This window comes from Rhipicephalus sanguineus, unplaced genomic scaffold, assembly GCF_013339695.2.
Source record: "Rhipicephalus sanguineus isolate Rsan-2018 unplaced genomic scaffold, BIME_Rsan_1.4 Seq5315, whole genome shotgun sequence".
NCBI lineage: Eukaryota > Metazoa > Arthropoda > Arachnida > Ixodida > Ixodidae > Rhipicephalus > Rhipicephalus sanguineus.
The window spans coordinates 16,868-40,485 of record NW_023615450.1 but is presented as its reverse complement, the minus strand read 5'-3'; the positions used below and the strand labels follow the sequence as shown (position 1 = coordinate 40,485).

General features: G+C 46.8%; 1 protein-coding gene across 1 annotated transcript; it reads right to left on the bottom strand.

The window, feature by feature from the left end:
* Positions 1-1,643: 1,643 nt before the first annotated feature.
* Positions 1,644-21,825, bottom strand: LOC119377654 (uncharacterized). Its single transcript, XM_037647030.2, has 4 exons — positions 20,889-21,825; positions 13,104-14,396; positions 5,983-6,210; positions 1,644-2,528 (listed from the first exon to the last, which is right to left on the bottom strand). Exons 1-4 carry the CDS (start codon positions 21,507-21,509, stop codon positions 2,334-2,336), a joined length of 2,337 nt encoding a protein of 778 aa, XP_037502958.1. The 5' UTR covers positions 21,510-21,825; the 3' UTR covers positions 1,644-2,333.
* Positions 21,826-23,618: the final 1,793 nt, after the last annotated feature.

Here is a 23,618-nt window from a genome sequence, read left to right as displayed (position 1 = left end):
GGCGCGCATTCTTGAGTCAACTGCGGAGGACACTGAGAGGCTAGCTCAGCTCAATTCGTTGAGTGTGCTGCCGTCACCAGCGACGGTAGCGCGTTCGACAAGTTAGGTACGAAAGACAGTGTGAGAAGTAGGGTGACGCATACTTGCGCGTCGCTGCCTTGATACAAGGTGCGTCACCTAATTTATGGTGCGAATGATTTGATGATGCTATAGCCTAAACGCTGACGAAACTTCAAAAAACTGTTTCAAGGTCTTTTTAACTCTTCTGAAGGCAGGGAAACAAGAGGGCGGTGGTAATGAGGCGCACAGTGAGTTATATTCAAGGAGAAGAATCCTCGTTGGTTATTTTTACCATTGTTGCAGAGGATCCCTAAGGATGTTCTTAAGAAATCCGAGCGCGATAGCATTTCTATTGGCAAAATTGTTCTTTACGGAGGAATGCTGCAAGGCCTGCTGAGAAGATTCCCCTCTCCTAAACCGCGGCTGCTCATCAGGCAGTTACCGCGGTTGTTGTTGCGTCAATTCGCTGCATGTGTCAACACGTTAACTCACAAATGTATTTAAATAGCGTTTTACATATTTTCTCGAACGCTCATTTCGGACAAGACTCGGATAGAATGGGAGTCCGAGAGCGCAGAATGCAGTAACCACGTGGTATCGTACGTATTTTTTATATAAAGGAACCCTGATAGAAAGGACTGTTTATTCAACAAATACATCACGAATGCTTGCCTCAGTAAGCGCGCGATGACTGAAGTCGACGAGCCTTCTCTGAAATCACACTGATATGGATCAAGCAGCTTGTTGAATTCGAGGATGCTGAGTTACTTTTTTGAAGAATTTGGAAAGAGCAACTTCTCTGCAATACCGAGCGTGTGTTATCACCGACGATGGTATTTTACCCTGCTTCAAATGTGAAACCACGACTGTCTCATTCCACGTATTTGGAAGATAATGTCCACCAAAAAGTCTTTAAAGTGTGCGAGCCGTGTCGTTGATGTAAATGTGCTTGATCCGAGCGCATGGCTGCTGCAAACATCGAAATGGTCCTCAGCTTGGCGGCGTTCAAAGTACGGGTCATGCTATATGTGTTCGCTCTCCAACGCCTTCGATTCTACTATTTCTCTCCGACGGGACCGCGCACATGCGCACACAAAGCAGAACGGGTGCAGTTGATTTCGCCTCCATAAGTTTTTAGATGCGAAGCAGCTTTTGCTCGGGGCTGTGCCCGGTGGTGGTGGTGGCGTCCGCGCTCCACTGCGCATGCGCCTAGTCTCTCTCCCACTCTCCTCCTTTACGCAGGTGTTCGGTCGCCTTTTCTCTTCACCTCCCCCACGCTGCAGCCGCGGCGCAGCCTCTCGTCCCACGTGATGCAGTCGCGGCGCAGCCAAATACAGCCTGTAACCCACTCTCTCCTCTTCCTCCCCCATTTCATGTGTATATAAGCGCATGAGCTCGGTCGGCTTCCGTCATTCTCGCTTCGCTCCCGTTCAAATCAGTTGTAACGTCAACGTCTGCGCCATTCGTTCACTCGGCGCTAAGGGAAAGCAACGCACAAACACAACGTAATGATAACACAAACAGTAAATACAATCCTCACACACTAACGCAAACGCCGAGTGAACGTAACGGAATCTTGGTGCGCGCCCCCAATACTGATTCGCATCCCCTCATGTTTCCCTTGAGTGGGAGATGGTGTAATTTTTCTTCCTTTACGGCGGCTTCGTGCGTGTCGCTTAGGTGGGACGCGAGAGACAGTGCACGCAGTCCCGGTCGCCATGAAACAAAGGTTTCCGGCGATGTCGACGGTATGAATCTGCAGCGTCATCCTGCTAGATTGTGCTTAAATTTATGCATATAAAGGTAATGCCCGATATAAAACGATTATCGAAGCGCACATAAACTGGGGATTGTCTGATGGAACGCCCAAGAGATAGCTGGCGTGTTGGCAGCTACACACACTGCGGGGGCCGATGGTCTGGTTATAGCGATATGACAACGCATAATCCCGGAAGCCATGCACTAGCAGTGCACGACAATTTGTTTGTCGCGCGTTTTATTTATCAAGTCGCGATTCCATCGTTTTCAAAACAGCACTCGCTCGTGGAGGGAATACGCACTAGTGCCATAGCGTCGATGGTGGCTGCGCAGTGGCGTGCCGGTGATGGTGTTCCGACACGCTGATGATGTTTGGCCATCCATCTTCGGCAAGCGTCTTCTTCGCCTTCACATATCATTTCCGCGATCCAAGTATCTTGTGTGCCACGTACTTTGACGCAATGCACAGATGTTGGCATGTCTCTGCGCGACTGTGCTCGAGAAGTGCCTATGAGTTATGTGCGGCGCAGCAACGGCTTCTGAACCCCTTTGGGGCTCGCTGTCTGCGCCGGCATCGCCCTGCCGGTGGCTACCGATGCGAGTGCCGATGACGAAGCGGACAGTGTGGAGTGCAGCGCTGTCAACGTGGTCGAAGTGCTGCGTGGACGACGCCGGCGATCGAACTCACTGCCGCACAGCCGGTCGCGCACCTGTGGAAGAGACATTGAAGCAGGGTATAAACAAAGTGGTATTCACATTCTGTGCTAACTGACCACTTTGGGGAGACACCATACTTTCTGTTTCTCGATTTTGCCTGGAAAATAAAGTGACACCGAGAGTAGTGAAGGTCTTTAGGTCGAGGTGCGTGGCATAGCACCTGTTTCATACGGCATACAAAAACAGCGCACTGAGGGACGTGTAATACAGGCACAAGGATAAAACCCTTTTGCTCAACGTCACCTTTGGTAAAATTTTTGTAGACCAATATTTTCCTCAGCCGGGCTCTACTCAGACTCAGACTCACAAAACTTATGCTCAACCGGACTCACTCAGACTCAAACTCACAAACTCAGCCGCATTCACTCAGACTCAGACTCACGGCTTCACCTGAGTCTGAGTGAGCCTAACCTCTTCGCGTTCCTCCTCGCGTTGTGAAACGCGAGGAGGAACGCTACGCGCATCGTGTCTTCCCTCTAGCCTGGCCGTTAATTCTCACAAGGCGAGCGGGGAACGCAATCGACAGGCGCGTGAGAGGGGGGGGGGGAGCGTAGGAGAGGAGAGAGAGGTAGAAGGAACGCGCATGCGGTGGCGCTCACCGCGGCGTTGCGCAGAAGAGAATGAGGCGCGCGAGAGAGCGAGTGGGGAGGGGTAGTGGGGGAAGGGGAGAGGGGGAGGGGAGAGGAAGTGTGCGGAGAGGGTTTGCGCATGCGCAGTAAGGGTGGTCACGCCAGACACCACCACCACCACCGGATTGAACTCCGCCATAAGATGCTTCGCATCTAAAAATACTTGCGTGGAAGCTATCGCAATGCATTACCGGTAAAAGTGAAGCCACGGTTTGCCCCTGGTTTGTCTCGGAAACATGCTGTTTTCGGGTGGTGCCCATTTAGAGACCAAGTGATTTTGCTCTTTCAATGTGAACACTAGGCTAATTATAAAACAAGAGATCGTTGCTCCCGGCGAAAGTAACCTATCGAGAAGAGAACTTATGAGTTGATCTCCATTTTCTTTCCTTCATCCGTTATTTTTCTAGTCACTAGCAGTGATTTTCCAGTCCTGTGATTGATTTACTCTCAATTTCATATCACAGTTTCTCATATGCATCTTTAAAAATGGGCCCCACACTAGCGAATGGATATGGGACCTAACAGTTCGTGCGTAACTTGTAAAACGAAATTGATGTAATGAAAACTCACAGGGTCCCTTATGCATTCACCTAAGCTAGGCGACTCCAAGGCGAAATTTACCTTCTTTTTCTACTCAGTCGATGTATTGATTCTGGCCCGCCACCCATCGAAAGGTTTCTGCACCTAACGTGGTTTTGCGCTGCCTCCAGTATCGCAGGCTCCTCATCTGGTTTTGCAGTGCCTCCGTGATCGACCCACCTTTGACCAAGCTACGATGTCATGTGATCAGGGGCGTAGCCAAGGGGGGGGGTTGGGGGGTTGAAACACCCCCCGAAATTTTTCAGTTTTGCTTGCGTATATATACACGCACACATACAAACGCACGCACGAACATACATCAAGTATGGTTGAACCCCCCCCCCGAAAAAAAATTATGGCTACGCCCCTGCATGTGATGATGTCATCACGGGATGTGACGTCATAGTGACGTCATGACGACGTCATAATGACATCACAAATTATGGCGATATGGGACGTAATGATGACGTCATGTGGTGGCATCGTGACTTGATGATTTTTTTGCATCACTCGTGTTGACGCCGTCGAAGGGGTGCGCCGGTTAATTTTCGCGTTTGACGAGGTATCTAGCGCTTTCGCCTTAAAAATAATTGTGAAAGTTGAAGATGGGCGCGTGCGCATGCATGTTACTGAGTGGGTACATAGACAAATATACCAAAATGCGGGAAGAGGAAGGAGTCGCCAGCAAGAAAGTTAGAAAGAGGGCAACATAAGCAGCTGAGTGTGGAGAGACAAGTCGCTCATTGTTTGTGCAAATTGACGCCACTAAGATCAATCACTAAAGTAGGATTGGATCGCGCAATAAGCTAGCAGCGCTGAACTATCCGCAGAAGTGAATTAGAGGAAAGAGAAAAATGAAGACGTGCCAGTAAATAATCAACGAAAGCTTTGCTTCTCGCCCGTTCAATACATGTGCGTGGGATCCGTCGGTATCTAGCTTTCTTGTTATCTTCTTTACTGAGCGAGAGACGAAGAGCTCACCGTCACAACAAACACACCCGAATAAATATTTGGAGCTCCGCGCCAGTGCAGTCGTTGCCGCGGAGGCTCTGATAAAACCTTGTGTGCGCGCGTCGTGATGGGATAATTATCTCGATAAACGCCCCTTATCATCTTCCTGACACTGCCGGCTTGTCAACTCTTTTGGTACGGAATGGGTCGCGTTGCAGTAAAAACAAGAACCATAATTTCAGCAGTTGTGGCTAAAATTACAAAGTTATGCTTTTTGTCTGAAAGAGTTGCTAGGCGCGTTCTTTGCCCGAGCGTAAAAAGAAAGAACGAAGAAAACGGTGTCAAAAGTTAACTTTTGTACGAAAGGCAGTTTGATTGTTGCCTAGATTTTTCACAAATTATTTGATCAGTATATTAGCAGCGACAAAAGGAAACGCTTAGTCATCCTGCGTACGAAATAAGAACGAGCCATTTAACCAGAGCGATTGTCTTCTCAGAAATTTGTTAAGGCAAATTACTTGTTTACGTCATCCAGTAATGCCACTAAAAATCTCTAAAACTTAAAACACGCACAGCTCTAGTTCAGGGGACTAAACACTCGCTAATGTAGCAGCTTTTCTTGCCTATGTTGCAAACGCCAGTGTGGCGGTCGCTCGCATATGTGTAGGGTAACAATCAATAAACGTGAATGCACTTGTCGATGTTGAGGATGCTAGAGTCCTGTTGGAAGGCAATGTTTATCGTATGTTCGGCTGGAGGCACGCAAAAACCGATCCACATAATGCGTACGCCATTCGGCACACATCTAAATGTCGCCGCGGATAATCATTCACGGCGTATTGTGGCCGATTCAATTATATTGAGTCTCACCATGACTTAGTATCTTGAAAAGGACGCACCACTGACGTGCCTACCCCACTTTTTTCTCCTATTGATCAATAGCGAAGGTGACGGTTCACAATTCAGGCAGACGAACAAGGGCGATACAGTACGCAGGGCTGGCTTCCACCAGAAAAAGTTCACTGGGCGAACGTGATATATATGGAAACCCAGAAGCTTAGTTTTGTTTTCGCCCCAGTACAGGCTCTGCGCGTGAGTTCCTTGCCCTAGGTTTCAGTTTTATCACGTTCGCCAAGTAATAAAAATATTGCTGCGTGCCAGCGCTTCGTCCTGTCTGGTCAGTTTCCATGTGCCTTGACTGTGTGCAGTCTACTTCACTGTGGTTTTATTGTCTCAGTTCTTTCTCTTTAGCTGTGTTCTTAAGACATGTGTTGGGGTTCGTGCTCACCATTCGCAGAACGCTCCTTTTGAAGGTGAACGCGAGAAAGATGAATGCCCCCTGGAGGCTGCATAACACGATGAAGGGGTACCACAGGGCTTGTATCCCGGTCAAGGCAGCCGCGAAACCGAACACCCACGTAAGCCCGAACACCACGGCCAGCTTGACGTAGAGCGCCAGACGGCCTTGCTCAGCGCTGGCTCCTCCAGTCGACGCTGATCGTCTGGCCACCTTGGTCTGCAGGACAGGGTTATCAAAGTGGTGTAACCCGCATTGGTGAGTTAGGTGGTGTATAACTGAGAATGAAACAGCGCTGAAAACGCCACAGACGCAACCAAGACAGTGCGACGCACTGAAAGAGAGAGAGAGAGTTACTGAGTGAAATTGAATCTCTTACTGAGTACTGACTGAAAGGTTTCATTCATGCGACGGTGTCTTTTGATGCGCCTAAAGCGGAAGCTAAAGAGGAAAAACACCAGAAAGGTGACGAAGCTTTAAGTTTGGCGTGCCTCAAGCGCAGAGGTAAAGCGATTTCCCTATCGCTTGGCACCATGGCTCAGGCCTTGGCAATTCATTGCAGCGCGGTAGCGTGCCCCAGTGATCCATTTGTGGTACTGAGAAAAGAAAGGTGTTTGGTGATCTTAAAAAAACATGTCGAGGAATAATTTAGCTCACTCCTTTGAGTAGGGCCGCTGGTCAGGCTGAAATTTCTGAGAGAGCGAAAGCGATGGAGGTGGCATCAAGGAGAGCTGGTTAGCGAACGGTGGCCTTGTGACTCGCTGTTTGCAGTTGCGTTAATCTTTTATGACACTGAGAAGAAAATGAATTAGGTGGACGTCTGAGATTGAAGAGATCGAGTAAACCCGGACCTGTAGCTGCCGGCGGCTCGTGAATCCACGCTGGCTTCGAATAACAAATGCCAATTTTTTGAGGATCAGTATTCATTGTCATTGCACCGCTGCTGACTTTACATCGTTCAGTGCAGGAAACATCATTACACGCACCCTTCAAGGCTACAAGCTTATTGACCACCTGCAGTGACGCTATGCACCATCTTTTTGTTTTAATGCAGTTTGTAGTAGACCACTGTTTTCCACGTCCATATTTCTTCTTTTACTTGCCCGGCGGTAAGATGTCATTTCCTTTCGCAAGTATTAAAGTGATAAAATAAAATTACGTAAAAATTCTTGGTAAGTGCGCAGAGTCTGAGCGTTCTAGAAATTTAATCGAATCGTAACAAGTGATTTATTCACCGCTACATGTCTTGCAGCCTAAGAATTTTGCGCATTGAGTATACCTTAAGTATGTGTACTCCGAAATATAATCTTTGGCATACGTGCTTTGCCTGTACCTACAGGAGTGATAGATTATGGATTCCATCATCTCTTCAATTTATATTTCAGTTACCTCATCTGCTACGGCTGTTCACAGTGAGCATACAACATAATGACCTGGACGAGCACTTTTCTATCTCATAAGAATGTTGCGAAGATATTTATTGAGCTTTTATCGTTGCCTTCGCAATCTTCCTCGATATCTGTGGGTAAGTAACTGTGTGCGGACACACTTACCTTCTGTATTTTAATCTGCAACAGAAAGACGAACATATGGAGGTGTTCTGTTTATAGTCTAAGCAGCATCACATGTCCAGGGAATTCCACCACAACGCTTGATGTTATCCTTCACATTGTCGTGAATAGATAGATAGATAAATTATTTTATTTGGGAAAGGGAGGACCGAAGGTCACTGGTGTGGAGATTTAGAGACAGGGAGGGGTGGTAGGCACACACTAAATCACGCGCGCCAAGCCGCTACCAACTCCGAAGTGGGCTAATGCGACAAGCTGATGAAAATGCTCGAGTATGTCCTTTTGTACCACTTCCAAATAGGGGTGCAGAAAAATGTCGTTCTTTCGGTGATGATGTAGGGGGGGAAGAAACCGATCAAAGAACTAAGGTGAAGAGTACGAAGCTGAGGGTCATCCGCTAGTGGCTGCCCAGGTCATGTTTTAAGTGTATAACATCTTGTACTTCTTCTGAACGTCGCTACAGTATGACTGCATTTCTAAGTTAGTGAATTTGGTTGCTGTAAAGTCGTGTACACCGCTCGCATTCTACAGACATTTTGAAATATATCTTGCTTACAACCAACAACTATTATTATTATTATTATTATTATTATTATTATTATTAGTATTATTATTATTATTATTATTATTATTATTATTATTATTATTATTATTATTATTACATATCCCGCAGCATGGCGCCCAGCCGGGATGCGTGTGTGCTCTGCTCGTGCCCTTTTTTCGGTAAGCAGCAGTTTTTCCGCTGCGAAATCTGCGAAAAACGTGTGCACGCGAAGTGTGTGACTTGGCCGGATGACCAACTGCAGCTCTTGAAGTCCGGATCGCGCACATTTTCGTGCAATTTGTGCGATTCCGCCCAGCATGGTGACAGGCCTAACGACGAGACCGAGGTATGCGCGACGGCGGCGTGTTCCCTGCCGCCACGTGGTTCCCCAACCGGTCCACCTCTCACCCCTTCGGGTGACCTGGGTGAGGAGGTAGCCGGCCTTCGCCGCCTGCTCCTCGACGCGCTGGAAGGGATTTCGTTCCTGAGTGACGAGGTCTCACAGCTGCGGGAGGACAATGAGCGCCTGCGAAAGGAACATTCCCGAGTGGCTGAGCAGCAGGTCCGTATCGTCGCCTCCCTTCGCGGTGAGGTTCGTTTTCTGCGCGATGAGCTGACACGCTGCGTCACCCCCAAGCTAGGCGAACGTCCTGCAAAGTCTCCAACGGCTGCAAAGTCTCCAGCGGCTGCAAATTCTCCAACGTCTCCAACGTCTCCAACGGCAAAGTCTTCCGTGAACTCCGACACCCCTGCGACCTCTGATACGACTCATAACACCGAAACGCTCCCACCCTTTACCCCACCACCAAGTTTTCAGCGTGATTTGAAGCTCCGCGTTGTGGATCGTTCGGAAACCTCTTCGGCCAATGTCACAGTGAGTGCAAGAAAGGAAACGAAAAGAAAAAACACATGTATCTACTGGAGCCATGGACTCGTCCACTTTGTTAGTGGCTCAAATCCCCCAACGACCCCAGCGGCAGTGGGCTATATTTGTGTCCAAGTTGAGCCCTGACACTACATCTGCTGACCTCAAGAAACACATGGAGTCTGTTGACCTTTCTGCCATTTCCTGCCGGCGGCTCAAAACAAAATATCCTTCTTACTCCTCGTTCTGCGTTACAGTTGACGAAGATACATCGAAACGTCTGAATGACCCGTCAATGTGGCCGTGCGGTTGCATTTTCAAACCATTCCGTGGGATTCTCCACGACGACATGCTCCATCCCTCAGAGTGCGCACCCGTAAGCAACGGTGCCGTGTAATTTGGATATATTTTATCAGAACGCTCGTGGCCTTCGCACTAAGACGCGCGAATTCTTTGCTAATGTTGTTTCGTCTTCTTTTGACCTTATTGCGATTTCTGAAACGTGGCTGTGCAGTGAAATTCCTTCCTTTGACTATCTTCCGTCGAACTACACCACCTTCCGCAGTGATCGGGACTTCTGTGCAACTAAACAAAAAGGTGGTGGTGCATGGATGGCTATAGACAGTTCTCTAAGATCTGTTAGACGCAAGGACATAGAAACAATTTCTGAATCAATTTGGATCGAAATTAGTCTTGAGCACTGTGAAAAATTGTTGATTGGATGTTTCTATGTATCGCCTAGCGTTTCACCAATTGCTTTTAATCAGATCGTCTCTTCTATTGAAAATGTGGTAATTTCACATAAGAAGCACAAAATTCTTGTACTTGGCGATTTTAACACACCAGGAATTGACTGGACCACACTTAAAGTTTCTCATTATCATCATTTCTTAAAGAACAAATGCAGCGTATTGTTAGATTTTCTCGCTTTTAATTCCCTACAGCAGCACAATAGTATTGCCAATTCCTGTGGTAACGTCTTAGATCTGTGTATTTCTAATAATCAACCTATCGAAGTATCACTCTCTCACATCTCTCTTGTTCGTCCTGACAAATTTCACCCACCACTCAAACTAACACTCTGTATTTCACCAGAAAAACCAAGCTTTCCCAGAAAAATCGACAAAACGCCCAGATTTGCCTTCAAGCGAGGTGACTACGTTGGCTTGTACCATGACTTGTCCACCACAGATTGGTCACTGGTAACTGACAAACCCAATGTTGATGATCAAGTCGATCAGTTTACGGAGCTTATCTTGACCAGCATGCGCAAGTTCATTCCCCAGTATACACCCCATCATTGTAAATATCCCTCCTGGTTCTCATCAGAACTTATAAGTGCACTGAAACATAAAGATCGTGCACACAGGAAGTATAAACGTTCTGCATCAACTCATTTGAAGGAAGAATTCTGTCGTTTTCGTACTCTTTGTAAACGCCTTTATAAACGGGATCACAGTCTATATATTTCATTTTTAGAAAAAAGCGCGTCCGACAGGCCGGCTGAGTTTTGGAAGTATGTGCGCAAACGGTCGAGCAAAAGTGGCGAGTCCTTCAGGATACTGGACCCAAATGGAGTAGAAGTTCAAGCCGTTGCTGACTGTTTTGCCATGCATTTTTCATCTGTCTACAAGTCTCCAGCCTCTGTAGCTAGTAATGGTCGACAGGTTAAGGCAGTTGGCACAGCTGATGCTGTGTCGCTAGATGAAGATTCCATTTCAGAATGCATTAAGCGCTTGAAACCATCCTTTTCAGCTGGCCCAGATGGCATCCCCTCTGCCATACTAAAAGCCTATGGCAGTATACTTGTCCCAGTATTGACTACCATATTTAATAAGTGTCTGCATGCTTCAACGTTTCCTAGCATGTGGAAAACTGCTCGTGTTTTCCCAGTGTTTAAGTCTGGCTGTAAAAGCGACGTCTCGAACTACCGCCCTATTTCCCTTCTTTGTGCCGCATCCAAAATCTTTGAGCTTGCTCTTCACAAAATATTGTCTTTTGATGTAAAAAATTCATTGATTGTGAATCAGCATGAGTTTCTCGCTGGCCGCTCAACTGTCACTAATCTTGCCAGTTTCATGATGCAAGTCTCCACGCCTATTTCGCAGAGAGGACAGGTTGACGCTATTTACTGTGACCTTAGCAAAGCTTTTGATGTTGTCAGCCATTCGCTGCTTGTGGATAAACATGCACACTTTGATGTTAATTCTTCAATTGTGAATCTCCTCCATAGCTATCTTCTTGATAGATTATGTTACGTTGCCGTTAATGGCCAAACGTCCTCTTTGTATAAAGCTACTAGCGGGGTTCCTCAAGGGTCGGTACTGGGCCCACTCCTCTTTTTAATTTATGTTAATGATGTTTCTTCTGTCATTCGGAATTCTTCTTTCCTTTTGTATGCCGATGACATAAAGATATTTAAGGAAATTCATTCAGTTATCGATTGTCGCTTGCTGCAATCTGATTTGTGTTCTTTTTCTGAATGGTGCAGGAGCAATAACCTCTCCCTAAATATTTCAAAAACCAAGGTAATGAGTTTCACTCGAAAAACATCTAGTGTGCCATTTTTATATTCTGTCAATTCTGTGTCGTTGTGTAAGGTATGTGAGATCAATGATCTAGGTGTTCTTTTTGATAGCACCTTACACTTTTCTGCTCACGCTAAGCGTGTTGCTTTGCGGGGTCTTCGCACCCTAGGCTGTGTTTGCAGAATGTCTAGAGAATTCCGTTCTCCTGTGCCCTTCCGAAAATTGTACACCGCGCTATGTCTTCCTCAACTAGAGTATGCATCTGTGATCTGGAATGGCATTCCTAATTCCAGCAGCAACGCCATTGAGCGAGTCCAGAAAAAATTCCTCAGCATATATAACCATCGCTTTGCTAAAAATGACTCTGGATCTCGTTCAAGTACTGCTGAATTATTATCACTGCCATCACTTCACTGCCGACGAAATCGCTCTGATCTCTCATTTCTCTACAAGCTAGTCCACGGTATCATATCCTGCCCTGTACTTCTCAATTGTGTTAATTTTCGAATTCCGCGTAAGTTAACCAGAGAGAACAGACCGTTTCATGTACCCGCCTGCTTCTTCCAACACTCTACCGTTCACAGAATACAAAGTCTCTATAATGTTAATTTTCTTGATCTTGACGTTTTTCATAGCCCACAATCATTGTTTTTATCCGAGCTTTGCACTGTTTTGACATAGTGTGGCACAATGTACAAAGTCTTCCCTTCTCAGTCTTTCCACATAGTTGTATATATGCAGTCTAATTTTTTATGCCCCGTCAATATTTCTCGTGTTGTCTTATTTTACTCCTCCCCTTTTGTGTTCATTTCTCTTTGTCTACGTGTTTTTGCTCTTTTTATTTCTGAAAACTGTCTGTATTGTATTGTTTATTTTTATTGTTTTTTTTTTTGCGTGCGCCAGCACAAAGACCTTACGGTTGTTCCTGGGCACGTTAAATAAATCATTGATTGATTGATTGATTGATTGATTATTATTATTATTATTATTATTATTATTATTATTATTATTATTATTATTATTATTTGATTTGAATACATAGATACACAAGGCCACAGAGAAAAGAGGGAGAGAGCAAGCTGGCAACTGCCACCAAGAGGGCACAACGCCTGCCTGCTCTTTCGGGAGGAGGGAAGAGACAGAGGAAAGGAAGATAGGAGGAGAAAAAGAGGAAAGGAGATAGGAAAGTAAAGACAAAAAATTGACGAAGACTTGGACAAAAATAGGTAAACACATACACACACACAAAAAAAGAAACGCAATCCAAAACTTCACGAACACTCATGTGCATCTGCCCCGAACACTTCAGGGCAGGTGCAGCGAGCAACCTTCTTTGGGAGACATCAAAAGTGGTGGTAAGGTTGTCGTGTTTTCATTGGCAGATTTCACACCGTCTAGTACCGGAACTTCAGGAGTGAGAACGGCACTGGCGGATATTGTACAAGGAATAACAAATAGGCTGTCTACAGGAACACTAGCTGCCTATTCAATTCTTACAGGAACATGCAGTGTGACGAATGTTGTATTACATTCTCAGCTGCACTTTAGCTAGAATCGCCTGAATGCAGCAGCACGTGACAACGCCGCACAGTGCGTCGCCTTACCTGTTTAGTGGTGAGGTGTATACTACGCGCCGTCAGGAGGAAGAACGTGGTGTTGGCGAGCAGCAACACGAGCACGGGCGCCCCGAAAAAGGCGATCAGGCTGAGCGGCCGATTGATCCAGCAGTAGGGAAGGCCGTAAGAAGGGCTCCACGCGGACTCCGGCTTGAGATACTGCAGCGTCGACGCCGCCGCAACGAGGATCGCCGGAGCGAGCCACGCGTACACCGAGTACGACCAGAAGCGGCTGGTGGCGCGCGAACTACCACTCATGCCTTTGCGAAACGTTCGTTGCACGTCCATCGCCATCACGTTCATCCAGAAGAAAGCGGCAAGATGGGCGCCGTGGGACACCACGGCGAACGCACTGCACAAAGCCGAGCCTGACTCGAGGAACATTCCACCGGCCACGAAGCTGCCCTGCGCCAAGAGTACGGATATCGCGAGGCACAGCACCAGCCTGGAAGGACCGGTTCGAAGTTTTGGAACGAGCGCGTACGCAGCCACGTGAAGCACGAGACACAACACTGAGAGTAAAAGCAAGACAGTAGACAAAACGTTCTCGAAGCCCTGTGGCATGAGCGCCGCGTTACTGCCCGCCTGCGCAAGAGACATACAGGCCATCACGGTGTCTGGCCCGTCCATGTGCCAGCGGTCGGGCTTCAGCTCCTCTTCGGAGTCGGGGTTCGGAAGGAGGGTCGAGTCGTCGCGCACGACGACTTGTTCGCGACGGAGGCGAGTCCACTGGCAGTCGTCGCGGCGGACGCACACGTCCGCCGGGCAGGCAGATCGCACGCAGCGGTTGGACAACGGTTCGTGAATCTCGTCGCGGCCGCAGACGTTTTTCGTGGGTGCCGCCGACAAGACTGAGGCCTGCCAGTTGCTGAAGTCCATGACAACGGCATAGGAGGCGCCCGAATAGTCCCGGACTGGTGGTGCCAGTTGTGCCTCGAAGGTGCAGCTCAGCTTCTTTGGATTTCGCCTATTGCAGATGGCGCAGTGCAGGTTTTTGTACATGCGCAAGTTGGCGCGGTCCTCCAGCACGCTCGTGTAGCTGCGGCACTTGTGTATTACTTCCGCATTGTTGTAGCTATTGGGACAAGTCTTGACCAGAGGAAGCTGTCTACACGGAGTCACTTTCAGATCGCGGATGATGTCTTCGTCCGTCTTGTTCAATAATTCCTTGATCGCCACCGTGCAGCTAGGGCTTTCGTCGGGGACGCCTTGACGCCGGACGGTCATCTTGCGCATTTGCCAGCTGTATCCTGTTACGGTGGCAGTACCATTTTGAAGAGCCTGCAAGAAGTCAAACAAAATTAGGTTGATAAGCTCTGTGGCTTTTATTTCATAAGGCTGTGTATGCTTCGGCTGTATGAAGTTTTGTAAGTATTGGCATGAAATAGTACCTAAGGAACTGTTACATGTTATTTCGCTTCCCAACGTGACGCTAGTCTGTTTTACTTGTTTTTCATGGTGCCATTCGCTCCACCATAATACTGCCACCTGTATTCCCGCCTTCTACTGAACTCTATTTGCAGGCAGGTTCTCACAAAACTTTAAGAGGCTAAATTAAGCGATTTTCTACTGTAATAATACATGAAAGGAAAAATGTAGCAACGACATAAGAAGCAGAATATACAGCAAACACCACCTCGCCCAAGAAAACGTTATTGCGCGGTATGCTAAAAAATGTGTCATCACGTTACGATGTCCAGGTACTATTTTCAGCCAAAAACAATTTAGGAAAATTGTGCCCAATGGTGAACAAAAAGCATGAAAAACCGAGGTATAGCCAAATTAAATCTGGTGTGAAGCCCAAGGACGCTTCAATGCCCTGTGCACAAGGGGGTAGTGTACAAAATACCCTTATCCTGTATAAAAGTGTACATCGGGCACACGGGGCAGTGCCTCTATGTACGGCTAAAAGAACATTCTGGAACCTTCAAGACATGCACGTATGCCAACCTGCCTTCGCACTGCAACACGCGTGGGTGCAAGCCCTTGTTCAGTGATACGACAGTGCTCTTTAGACACAGTGATCAGACGACACGGGAACTCGTGGAAGCCTTCTACATTGAAAAAGAAAGAGAATCCTGCGTCAGGCAAACGTCGGGTTCTTTGCATGAAAAAGAAGTAAACCTTATCAGTGGTATGCTTGTATGAATTGATCTTTTGTCGCGCCTGCGCAGTCTCTTCACGGTAAAAAGATTTTCATTTGCAAAGTTATGGTCCCTTGCCAGCTCCTCTGCGCATGTTCATTATGCTTATCGTATGTGTTTAAAAAATCTGCATATTCCAATAAATCACATTTGAGAGCAGCGCTTGTCTGTGTTACCTTTTCTTCGTCCCGTCCGTCTGCGCACTGTTTTTTGCCCAGCATGTATCACCAACTACCTCAACTTTCAGTCAGGCATCTCAAAGCAGAGGAGGCGCTGCCTCGACACTCCCCCTCTTAGCGTGCCTCATTTTGGTTCACGCTCTCCACCGAGGCTCGCCCTCGCCCATCTTGGCGCGGCGCAGTTCTCTCTCTCTCTCCTACCGAGTCCCACTCTCGCCACGCCGCATGACCACGTGACCAGCGCTACGCCGACGGACGGGGAAGCCTCGACTTAGAACAGATGCGCTGTTAAAACAAGAGTGAGCAAGTTGGCATCCGAAATAACAGACAACGCTAAAGCAGCGATACAGAACTATCTTAACGGGAAGCGTCCTATGTTTATCTCAGGTAGGAATCTTGAGAAGCTTCGGCATCATTTTCGCTCAAAGTCATTGCGAGTTCTTGAACGATGTGACACACAAAAAAAAATAACACAAGCTGACGTATTCAATAAATATTTGCAGCGAGTATTTACAACAGACAATGGCGCTCTAAGACATCTGACTGGTTCAAGCAATAGACATAACTGAAAAAAGGCGCCGATAATATGTCATTGTCATGTCAACTGCGTAGCAGCAGTCAAGCTGCCGTTAAGAACAGGATGGTCTTAAGGATAGTTTATATTCTGATAGAGAACGCAATCACCGCTTTGCACACGCATGCCAGTCGCTATATTTTGAGGCATGTCATTATTATGTATACTAGAAAGAAAAGAGGGCCAAGAACGGTGCCCTGATTCACTCCGCACGAAATATTAGCGACAGGGAAGTCGGAAATATTACGTACGTATTCAGTACGTATTGGGTACTGACGGACACAAAGCTGACCACCCAGTCTACCGGTTTAGGGTTATTTAAGATAAGGTTTAGTTGAGATAATAGTCTATGGCGAACCACAGTTTCGAAAGCTTTGGGAAGATCTATAAAAGTTATTTCAACCTGTTTACCAAGATTCAGTGCTTTAGCTTTGTCATGCGTGAACTCAACCAGCTGAGTTACGGTGCTAACACCACAACGATAACCATGCTGGCAATCGCTTGGTATCTTTTTTTTTTATTTTTCGTAACTTATATGTTTGTAAACGATATCTTCGAGCTGTTCCCAAGAGTGAGAAGTTGGAGAAATCGGCCAGCAGTTAACATCTCCTTGTTACCAGAATTGCGCAAGGGCAGAATTTTAGCACACCGCCGCGAACAAGGAGCATACGAAGTTTCTAATGATTTGTTAAATATGACTAAGTATAGCCCAAGGGGGGCACGAAGAAGAACAGCGTTTCAAATACTAGCAGGACCACAGGACTTCTTACTATGGAATGTTAACACTAAATTGTATGTGATTTACCGCTAACTTGTGTATGATTGGTGACTTTGCATGGTAAGATGGAAAATGTATTTTCAAGTAACAACTAACAGCCGATGGCTTCAATGTATTAATTCAGTAAGTACTACCATATTCCCCTGAACTTACCTTGTAAGTAAATTACTAAAATTCATCATATCAAACATTGAGTAAGTTGTCCTATTTATCATTGTTGTTCTTTGTTAGATAAGATAATTGGGATAATTATTCCTATATGCACCAGTTATCTCTAGCCAGAGTTTAAAATTATGCCGACGCATGCTATGACGCCGCGATCAAATGCATGTTGCTGACTATTGTCTGGAGTACGTCACACTATTTTTTGTATTCTTCTTAATTGCCTAATTATGTATGTTTAATTAACTAACTATTGAAACAACAAAGCTGGACAAAGAATTCCGACGAGAAAGATATAGATCAGTTTACAAAACTTCCGATTGGACAGTTTCTACCTTTCTGTCTATTAAAGTTTTGTGTTTTCCTGCTTACTACAGATGCCCGCTAAATAAAAAAAACACGGTTGATCCCTCCTTCATAGGAATCGGAATAACGCGAAAGTAAAGAGTGCCCGTACAGAAGTAACTGAATGCTTACTGTACTACATTGATATAAAAGAGTTTGCACAATGTATATTGATGTCTGGCAGCTAATGGCGCCATTTAACGTGGAGGCACCCACTTTGATTATTCGTGGCACATCTCCATCCCGACGACTAACGTCCATGTTAAATGATTAAGCAAACCCTTGTGGTAGCTGTAGTACTTAACGGTGAAAGCGTAATCAGAGAACGAGGTGTGATAGCCAGAAGAGCATCGCATATTATACGTAGAACTTGGTCGCCATCCCGCGGCATGCTAAAATGTGATTGAACGCCACGGCCGGACTAGAGGGAAACGCAAAGCGCGTCGTGCCGCCCCGGTAGCTCGGCTGCGATTTTTCTCGGGGCGAGCGCGTGAGCATGGAACGCGGTGTTACAGCTAGGTGAGGCAGGCGCGCGTCGCAGAGCTATTTTAGGGGCGCAGCTCCTTAAAGCGGCACCCGTTCGTCCCTCGTAGTCGTAGTGCATAACCAGTCGTAACGCTAGTACCAGATCTTGACCTCCAAGGTGGTGCCGGTGGGAGATTTTTCCTGTGCGTTGTTGAACAATAAAAACATCGCAGCGTGCGCGTTAACTAAAAGCCGAATTCTTCTGTCTCTCATTCCCCATTAGCAGCCATTGGCATGTTCCAGTAGGAAACGTTAGTAGAAGTAGAAGTGTAAGTGTTAGCTAAAAGCCGACTTCTTGTGTGTCTCATTCCCATTAGCAGCCATTGTTTACCTCCAAGGTAGTGCCTGGTGAGATTTCTCCTGTGCGTGATTAAACAATAAAATTTTGTTCAAAACGCCGTTGATTGATGAAATAAACCAACGAAAGACGCCAGATGTTTTCTAAAGCAAAACGAAAAGACGCCAGCTGCTTAACGAAAGACGCCAGATGTTTTCTAAAGCAATGGTTTTCTAAACAATGAAAATTCACAGCGTACATGTAAAATTAAAGTGAGCTGCAAGTCGTCATAACTCTCAAAGAACCTTTAGTATAAACGCGCCCGATCTCACGTCGGTGATGATGTACTGGGCAGAATTCACGGAAGATTTACGGTTTACCGATGAACCTCCGCAGCTTCGCCCACTCATCATCATTCACTCCGTGGATATGCTGTGATTTTTTGGTTTGTATTAGCGTGATGCTGAGCGAGGCCGACGCTTTTACGACGCTTGGGCAAAGTGCGCCACCTCGCGGTGTGTTAAGGCATTGACAAAATTCAACTTCTATTGAAAACGCGCCGAATGGGACGGACACGTAATGCGTTGCAGGTGCTAGTCGCGGAGGCCACAGCAATGACCAATTACTTTACCTTACCACTCCCAGAGGTCAAGACCACCCAGCCGATCGCGAGAGTGGTAGATATAAAAGGCGCGTTCGTACAGCCTCCAGAGTCTGTGACCGTGGCGCAGTGGATAGCGTACCCGGCATCTGTTGTTGCGGACCGAGTGGTCGTGGGTTCGATGCCCATTGACGGAATTTTTTTTTTTGCCATCTGATCGTGCAAATTTTTTCCACATCATTTCCGTGACGGAAATACGTCACTGAAGTCTTGGTGGACCCCGGCATAAAACACTTTCGTGTTAAAAAAATACGTTACATGCCCGCTTGCGCGCCTATATGCGCGCCGCGATTGCAGTGCCCCCTAATGTTCCGCGTGGCAACGACCACAGCATTTGGCCGGGTGTGCTGCCTCGACAGGGCAGCGACAATAGCGGTGGCTATGCGTTGAGGCACGTGTTGTAGGGGTGTGCGAATAGTGAATTTTGAAAACGAATCGAATAAGAATCGAATAGTGGTGACACCGAATTGAATACGAATACTAATCGAATACTCTCCTGGCAGAGAACGCACAGACCAGGCAGAGAAGGACACAAACAACAGCGCTGTTGTTTGTGTCCTTCTCTGGCTGGTCTTTTGTCTTTAGCGCTGTTTCCCTCCAATATGTCGCACCTACTCGCCCAAGCAACAGCCACTTTAGCCGTATACTCTCCGAATAGTTTTTGAATCGTAAGACAATCATCTTCAAAACAGTCCTACAACTCCACAATATTTAATTTGAAACAAATATTCACAAGCTTTCACCAAAAAAACATTATGGTTACTTTTAAAGGACTCAAAATACCACAAATATGAAAACTGAGGTATGCTGGCATACTGCAGCGAGCCTACGAGATATTTTGTAACTGTAGGTAGAAATACAACGGTGACTACAGTATTCAAGGTGATACTTTATTGCCTGCTTTTAAATAAAACTGAGACCTAAAGGCAAAACAGTTTTGAACCGAACACCACGCATACAGCTATAGCTGTAATGAAAGAGATAAGCCTGTCATCACAACGTGGGTCTCGGCCCCGAAAGCATGTAAATATCAGTGTTGAAAGCTCTATCAGCACGAACAATTTACGCGAACCCAACTCTTGCATCTGTTTTTATTCATGAAGCCGAATGCAGCCGCGGTCCCCGCCTTAAGTTACTACAAGATGAAGACAGAAACTCATTATAGCGATGCAGCAGCGGCATAGTAAAAACTAAGAGTGGAGTTCTCAGAAAGAAACGCCTTCATCTGGTTATCAATACAGCGTTGGTAGTCTCGTAAAAGCTCAAGCTGCATAAATATTGGCCATTTTAGTGAATAAAAGAAGCAAAATGACCTTTCGCTGTTCCAAACTTTCGCTGTATTGGAATTCTCCCGTTGGTGCTGATCATTCGAAAACTATTAAAAAAATATTCGGTATTTCGAATATTTACTAATAGATTCGAGTACCGAACCGAATAGAACGCTATTCGATTCTTTATTCGAAGTTTTCGAATATTCGCACACCCCTAAAGTTTTGCTAGCGGCAACATAGGCGATAAGCACTGCTTTTGCTTATCGTTGTCATGATCCGCCGCGAGGGAAGCATATCGTTTGTACGCGGAACGTAAGGAAGCACTGCAATCGCGGCGCGCATAGGCATGAAAGCCAGCACGCCAAGTGATATTTTCCTTTGCATGCGTGGGTATCTGTAATAAGCAGAAAAACACTATTACTTAATACGTAGAAAGTTAGAAACTGTCTGATGAAACGTTTTGCAAACTGATCTACAACTTGCTCATTGGAATATTTTGCCCAGCTTTGTTGCTGCAGAAGTTGGTAATTAAACCTGCCTAATTATGCAATTAAGAAGAACACCAAAATAGTGTGACGTGCTTCAGGCAATAGTCAGCAACATGCATTCAGTCGCGGCGTCATAGAGGGCGCCGACATATTTTTAAACTCTGGCTAGAGATAGTTAAGACACCCTGTATATTAATTTCTTCATGCTGTGGTCTGACCTCAGAGTGATAACATTGAAAATAAATAATTAATAAGGAGCGTGCAAAAGTATCGCTTTTAAACGAAGGCAAGCTAATCATCAAGCAACGCACACTGCTATCCACGAGTAACACAGATGACGCGTTTATCGCACTTAAGTACGGCGCTCACCTCAGACACTTCTTCGGAAGTGCATTGGACGACGAGCGTCCAGCTGCGCAGGTCTCTGGTGTCGCCGTTGCAGGAGGCGCAGTACACGTTCCTGTACAGTGTCCAAGTGAGGCGGCTCAGCACCGGCAGATCGTCCAGGTAGGTGAGCTTGAAGCGGCGTGGGTTCGCACTCTCGCATCGCGCTCTCGTCTCGTTGTCCCTCTCGTCGGCCGGTGTCCACGTCTCGGGACAGCGGACGACGGCCATCAGTTCCCGGTAGGAAACGGCGGGAACGCAGGCGATCCTCGGCCTGGGAACCTCTCCGATGAAGCGGTCGGCGCAGCAGTCGCCCGTTTGCGAGCACTCCTCGCGGGAGCGACACTTGCACATCCTTGGCTTGTCCAGCGCGCTGCAGCGGTCCGTACAGTTGGGTCCGTCGAGTCCAACCGCGACACGGTCGGCGAGAAGCAGCTCTGGCGTTATGGACGGAGTCCACGGCTCGCCGGCGGCTATATGCGCCTGAACGGTAGGGCACCCGAGAACAACGAAGACTAGAAGGAAGTGTACCACTACGATGGTTAAAGCAGCCATGGTCGCGGCGTGGGGCGCGACCGAGCCTCGCAAAGTGATGGTAGCCGCCATGGCTGCGGTGGTAGCAGTTCCGGGCCACGTGCGACCCTGGAGCTGTGCGGCGTCGGCGGTCCGCAGTTGCCTCTTTTACGGTGCCACGCCGCCGCTGCTACAGTCAGCCTTGCGGGCTGCGCGTTGGCCGTTTGTTTATTTTGCTGCCGTTGCTGCCTCTGCGGTCGGGCGATTGCATCGACGGCCGTGCTCGGGCCCATATGGTTCCGCCTAACCTCCATCGGCGCCGTCCGTCCGGTCAATGATGGTGGTGAGCAGCTTTCCGAGAGGAGGTTTCATTGGAGCCCAGACACCCTTCCAGCTACTGGTTTCGGAGAGGCCTGCGAAGAAAGAAGGGCGGGCGTATAATAATAAGCCCGATGACGGAGCAATTGAAGACTCATCGCCTCTGCCTACTACCCAATGGTCTAGTAGGAGGCGTTGGGGTGAATATATTCCGCCGTGCTCTTTTGCTCTGTGCGAGGCTACGGCGAGGATTGCTGGCGTCAGTTGTAAAAGACAGCTGGAGAGCGGAGCGCGGCATACGGCGAATAACAATGCGTGCGTCTCTAGTTTGATCGTAAAACGGGTTCGGATGTTTCCGACGTCGATGCAAGTCATAAATGCAGCGAGAGAAAAAGCAAGGAAAGTTCAAGGAGAATGAGTTAGGTCAATTTATGAAGCTATAATTTTTCCTTGCCTCGTCGACTTGGTGAGTGTTTAAGCCATTCCGAGAGCAGGCGTATTGGTGCAATAATCCTTCGAAGCAAATATCAGATTTCAGTGCACCGGCCTAGAACTTAATGGAGTGAAAAATAAGCGTTAGCTTTTCGGGGCAGGTCGTTTATTGTGTGCTTATCGGAAATGATGCTCCCTTCGAAGTTCCACTATAATCAAAATAGGAACCCGCGCTGCAAAATTAGCTTTTTATTGTAGTAACCAATCAAATGTTTTTTGCTACTATGGCCTTCCGCCCAACGGCAGAATGTAGTGTTGTCGCTTACGATACTTGGCGAATCCTTCTGTGCCGATCACAGCCGACTTCTTTACGGTTTGTCACTGGATTGATGAATTTGAGTTTTTCTGCAAAACGAATGCCCGTGTTGCTTTCGACAACGTTACACACATACACAATACCAGTTATACCCTGGCATCAAGGAAGAAATATATAGTCGCTGGTCCTGACATTATCTATGCAATAATCGGTAAAATTAAGACGATGTTTATCGATTGAGAGGTTGCCGTGATCCGTTGCGACATTATGCAGATAACTGAAAAGAAAGCGATTGCCGTGAACGCCGCATGGCATTCTGTTGCTGCACACTGAAATTGAACGAGTTATACTAGATATGTTTAATTTCTTAGGCTTGTACAGAATACGGCAAACAATTTTCGCGACAGACATGCAGATGTAAATGCACTCTGTACCAGGGAAAAGCTTATCGAAACAATCTGTTACATTACGGACGTGTACATTGGATTATCTGAAAAGCCAGGTGGTTTAGTTTGTTGAACATGCTCGCGAAATTGAAGCGTTTTCAATGCACTGTGCAGACCGAGTTTTGACAGAAATGAATATCTTGTAATACACATGTTCAGTGCTCCTGCAGCTATTCACATGTGGGCAGTGAAGCCAAAACAGTGCCTGCAGCGTAGTGGTGAGAGCCTCGGGTGCTGAGGCCCCGAGTTCAAATCCCGTCGTCTGGACATTTTACTGTTGTTATAAGCAATGCACAATATGTTTACCATATTAGAGTATATCAAAATAATAAAATATATTAATTTGTTTAGAAGCCCCACGACACCGCTTCAGCACTCGCCGACTTCCACAGTCTTTCACGTCCATCCACCATTCGCCCTTGGACGGAAAGACTTCGCATCATGTTCATAAGATGCAACTTATTTGGTAAATACTAAAAGTTAGTTTGTCGTAATCAGCGTCTATCTTATATCGCTTTCTCGCGCAAACACGTTTTTTGATCAGAAATGAATCTGCTTTGACAAATTTCGCAAAGAGCCTTGCTTTGAAGTGCTCCTTCCGCTGATGTCCAACGTTAGACTAAATTTAGTAACTTTATTGCACCGTTTGCCGTTTGACACAGCATGTAAGCATCAATCTTTGCAGAGAAT

Bases quoted from the DNA above. Each gene is read 5' to 3' on its own strand.
- LOC119377654 (XM_037647030.2), bottom strand. From the start codon at position 21,509: ATGGCGGCTACCATCACTTTGCGAGGCTCGGTCGCGCCCCACGCCGCG. The intron at 14,397-20,888 runs GTGAGCGCCGTA...GACTTCTTGCAG, and splicing joins CTTCCGAAGAAGTGTCTGAG to GCTCTTCAAAATGGTACTGC. The intron at 6,211-13,103 runs GTAAGGCGACGC...CCTGTCCTGCAG, and splicing joins TACACCTCACCACTAAACAG to ACCAAGGTGGCCAGACGATC.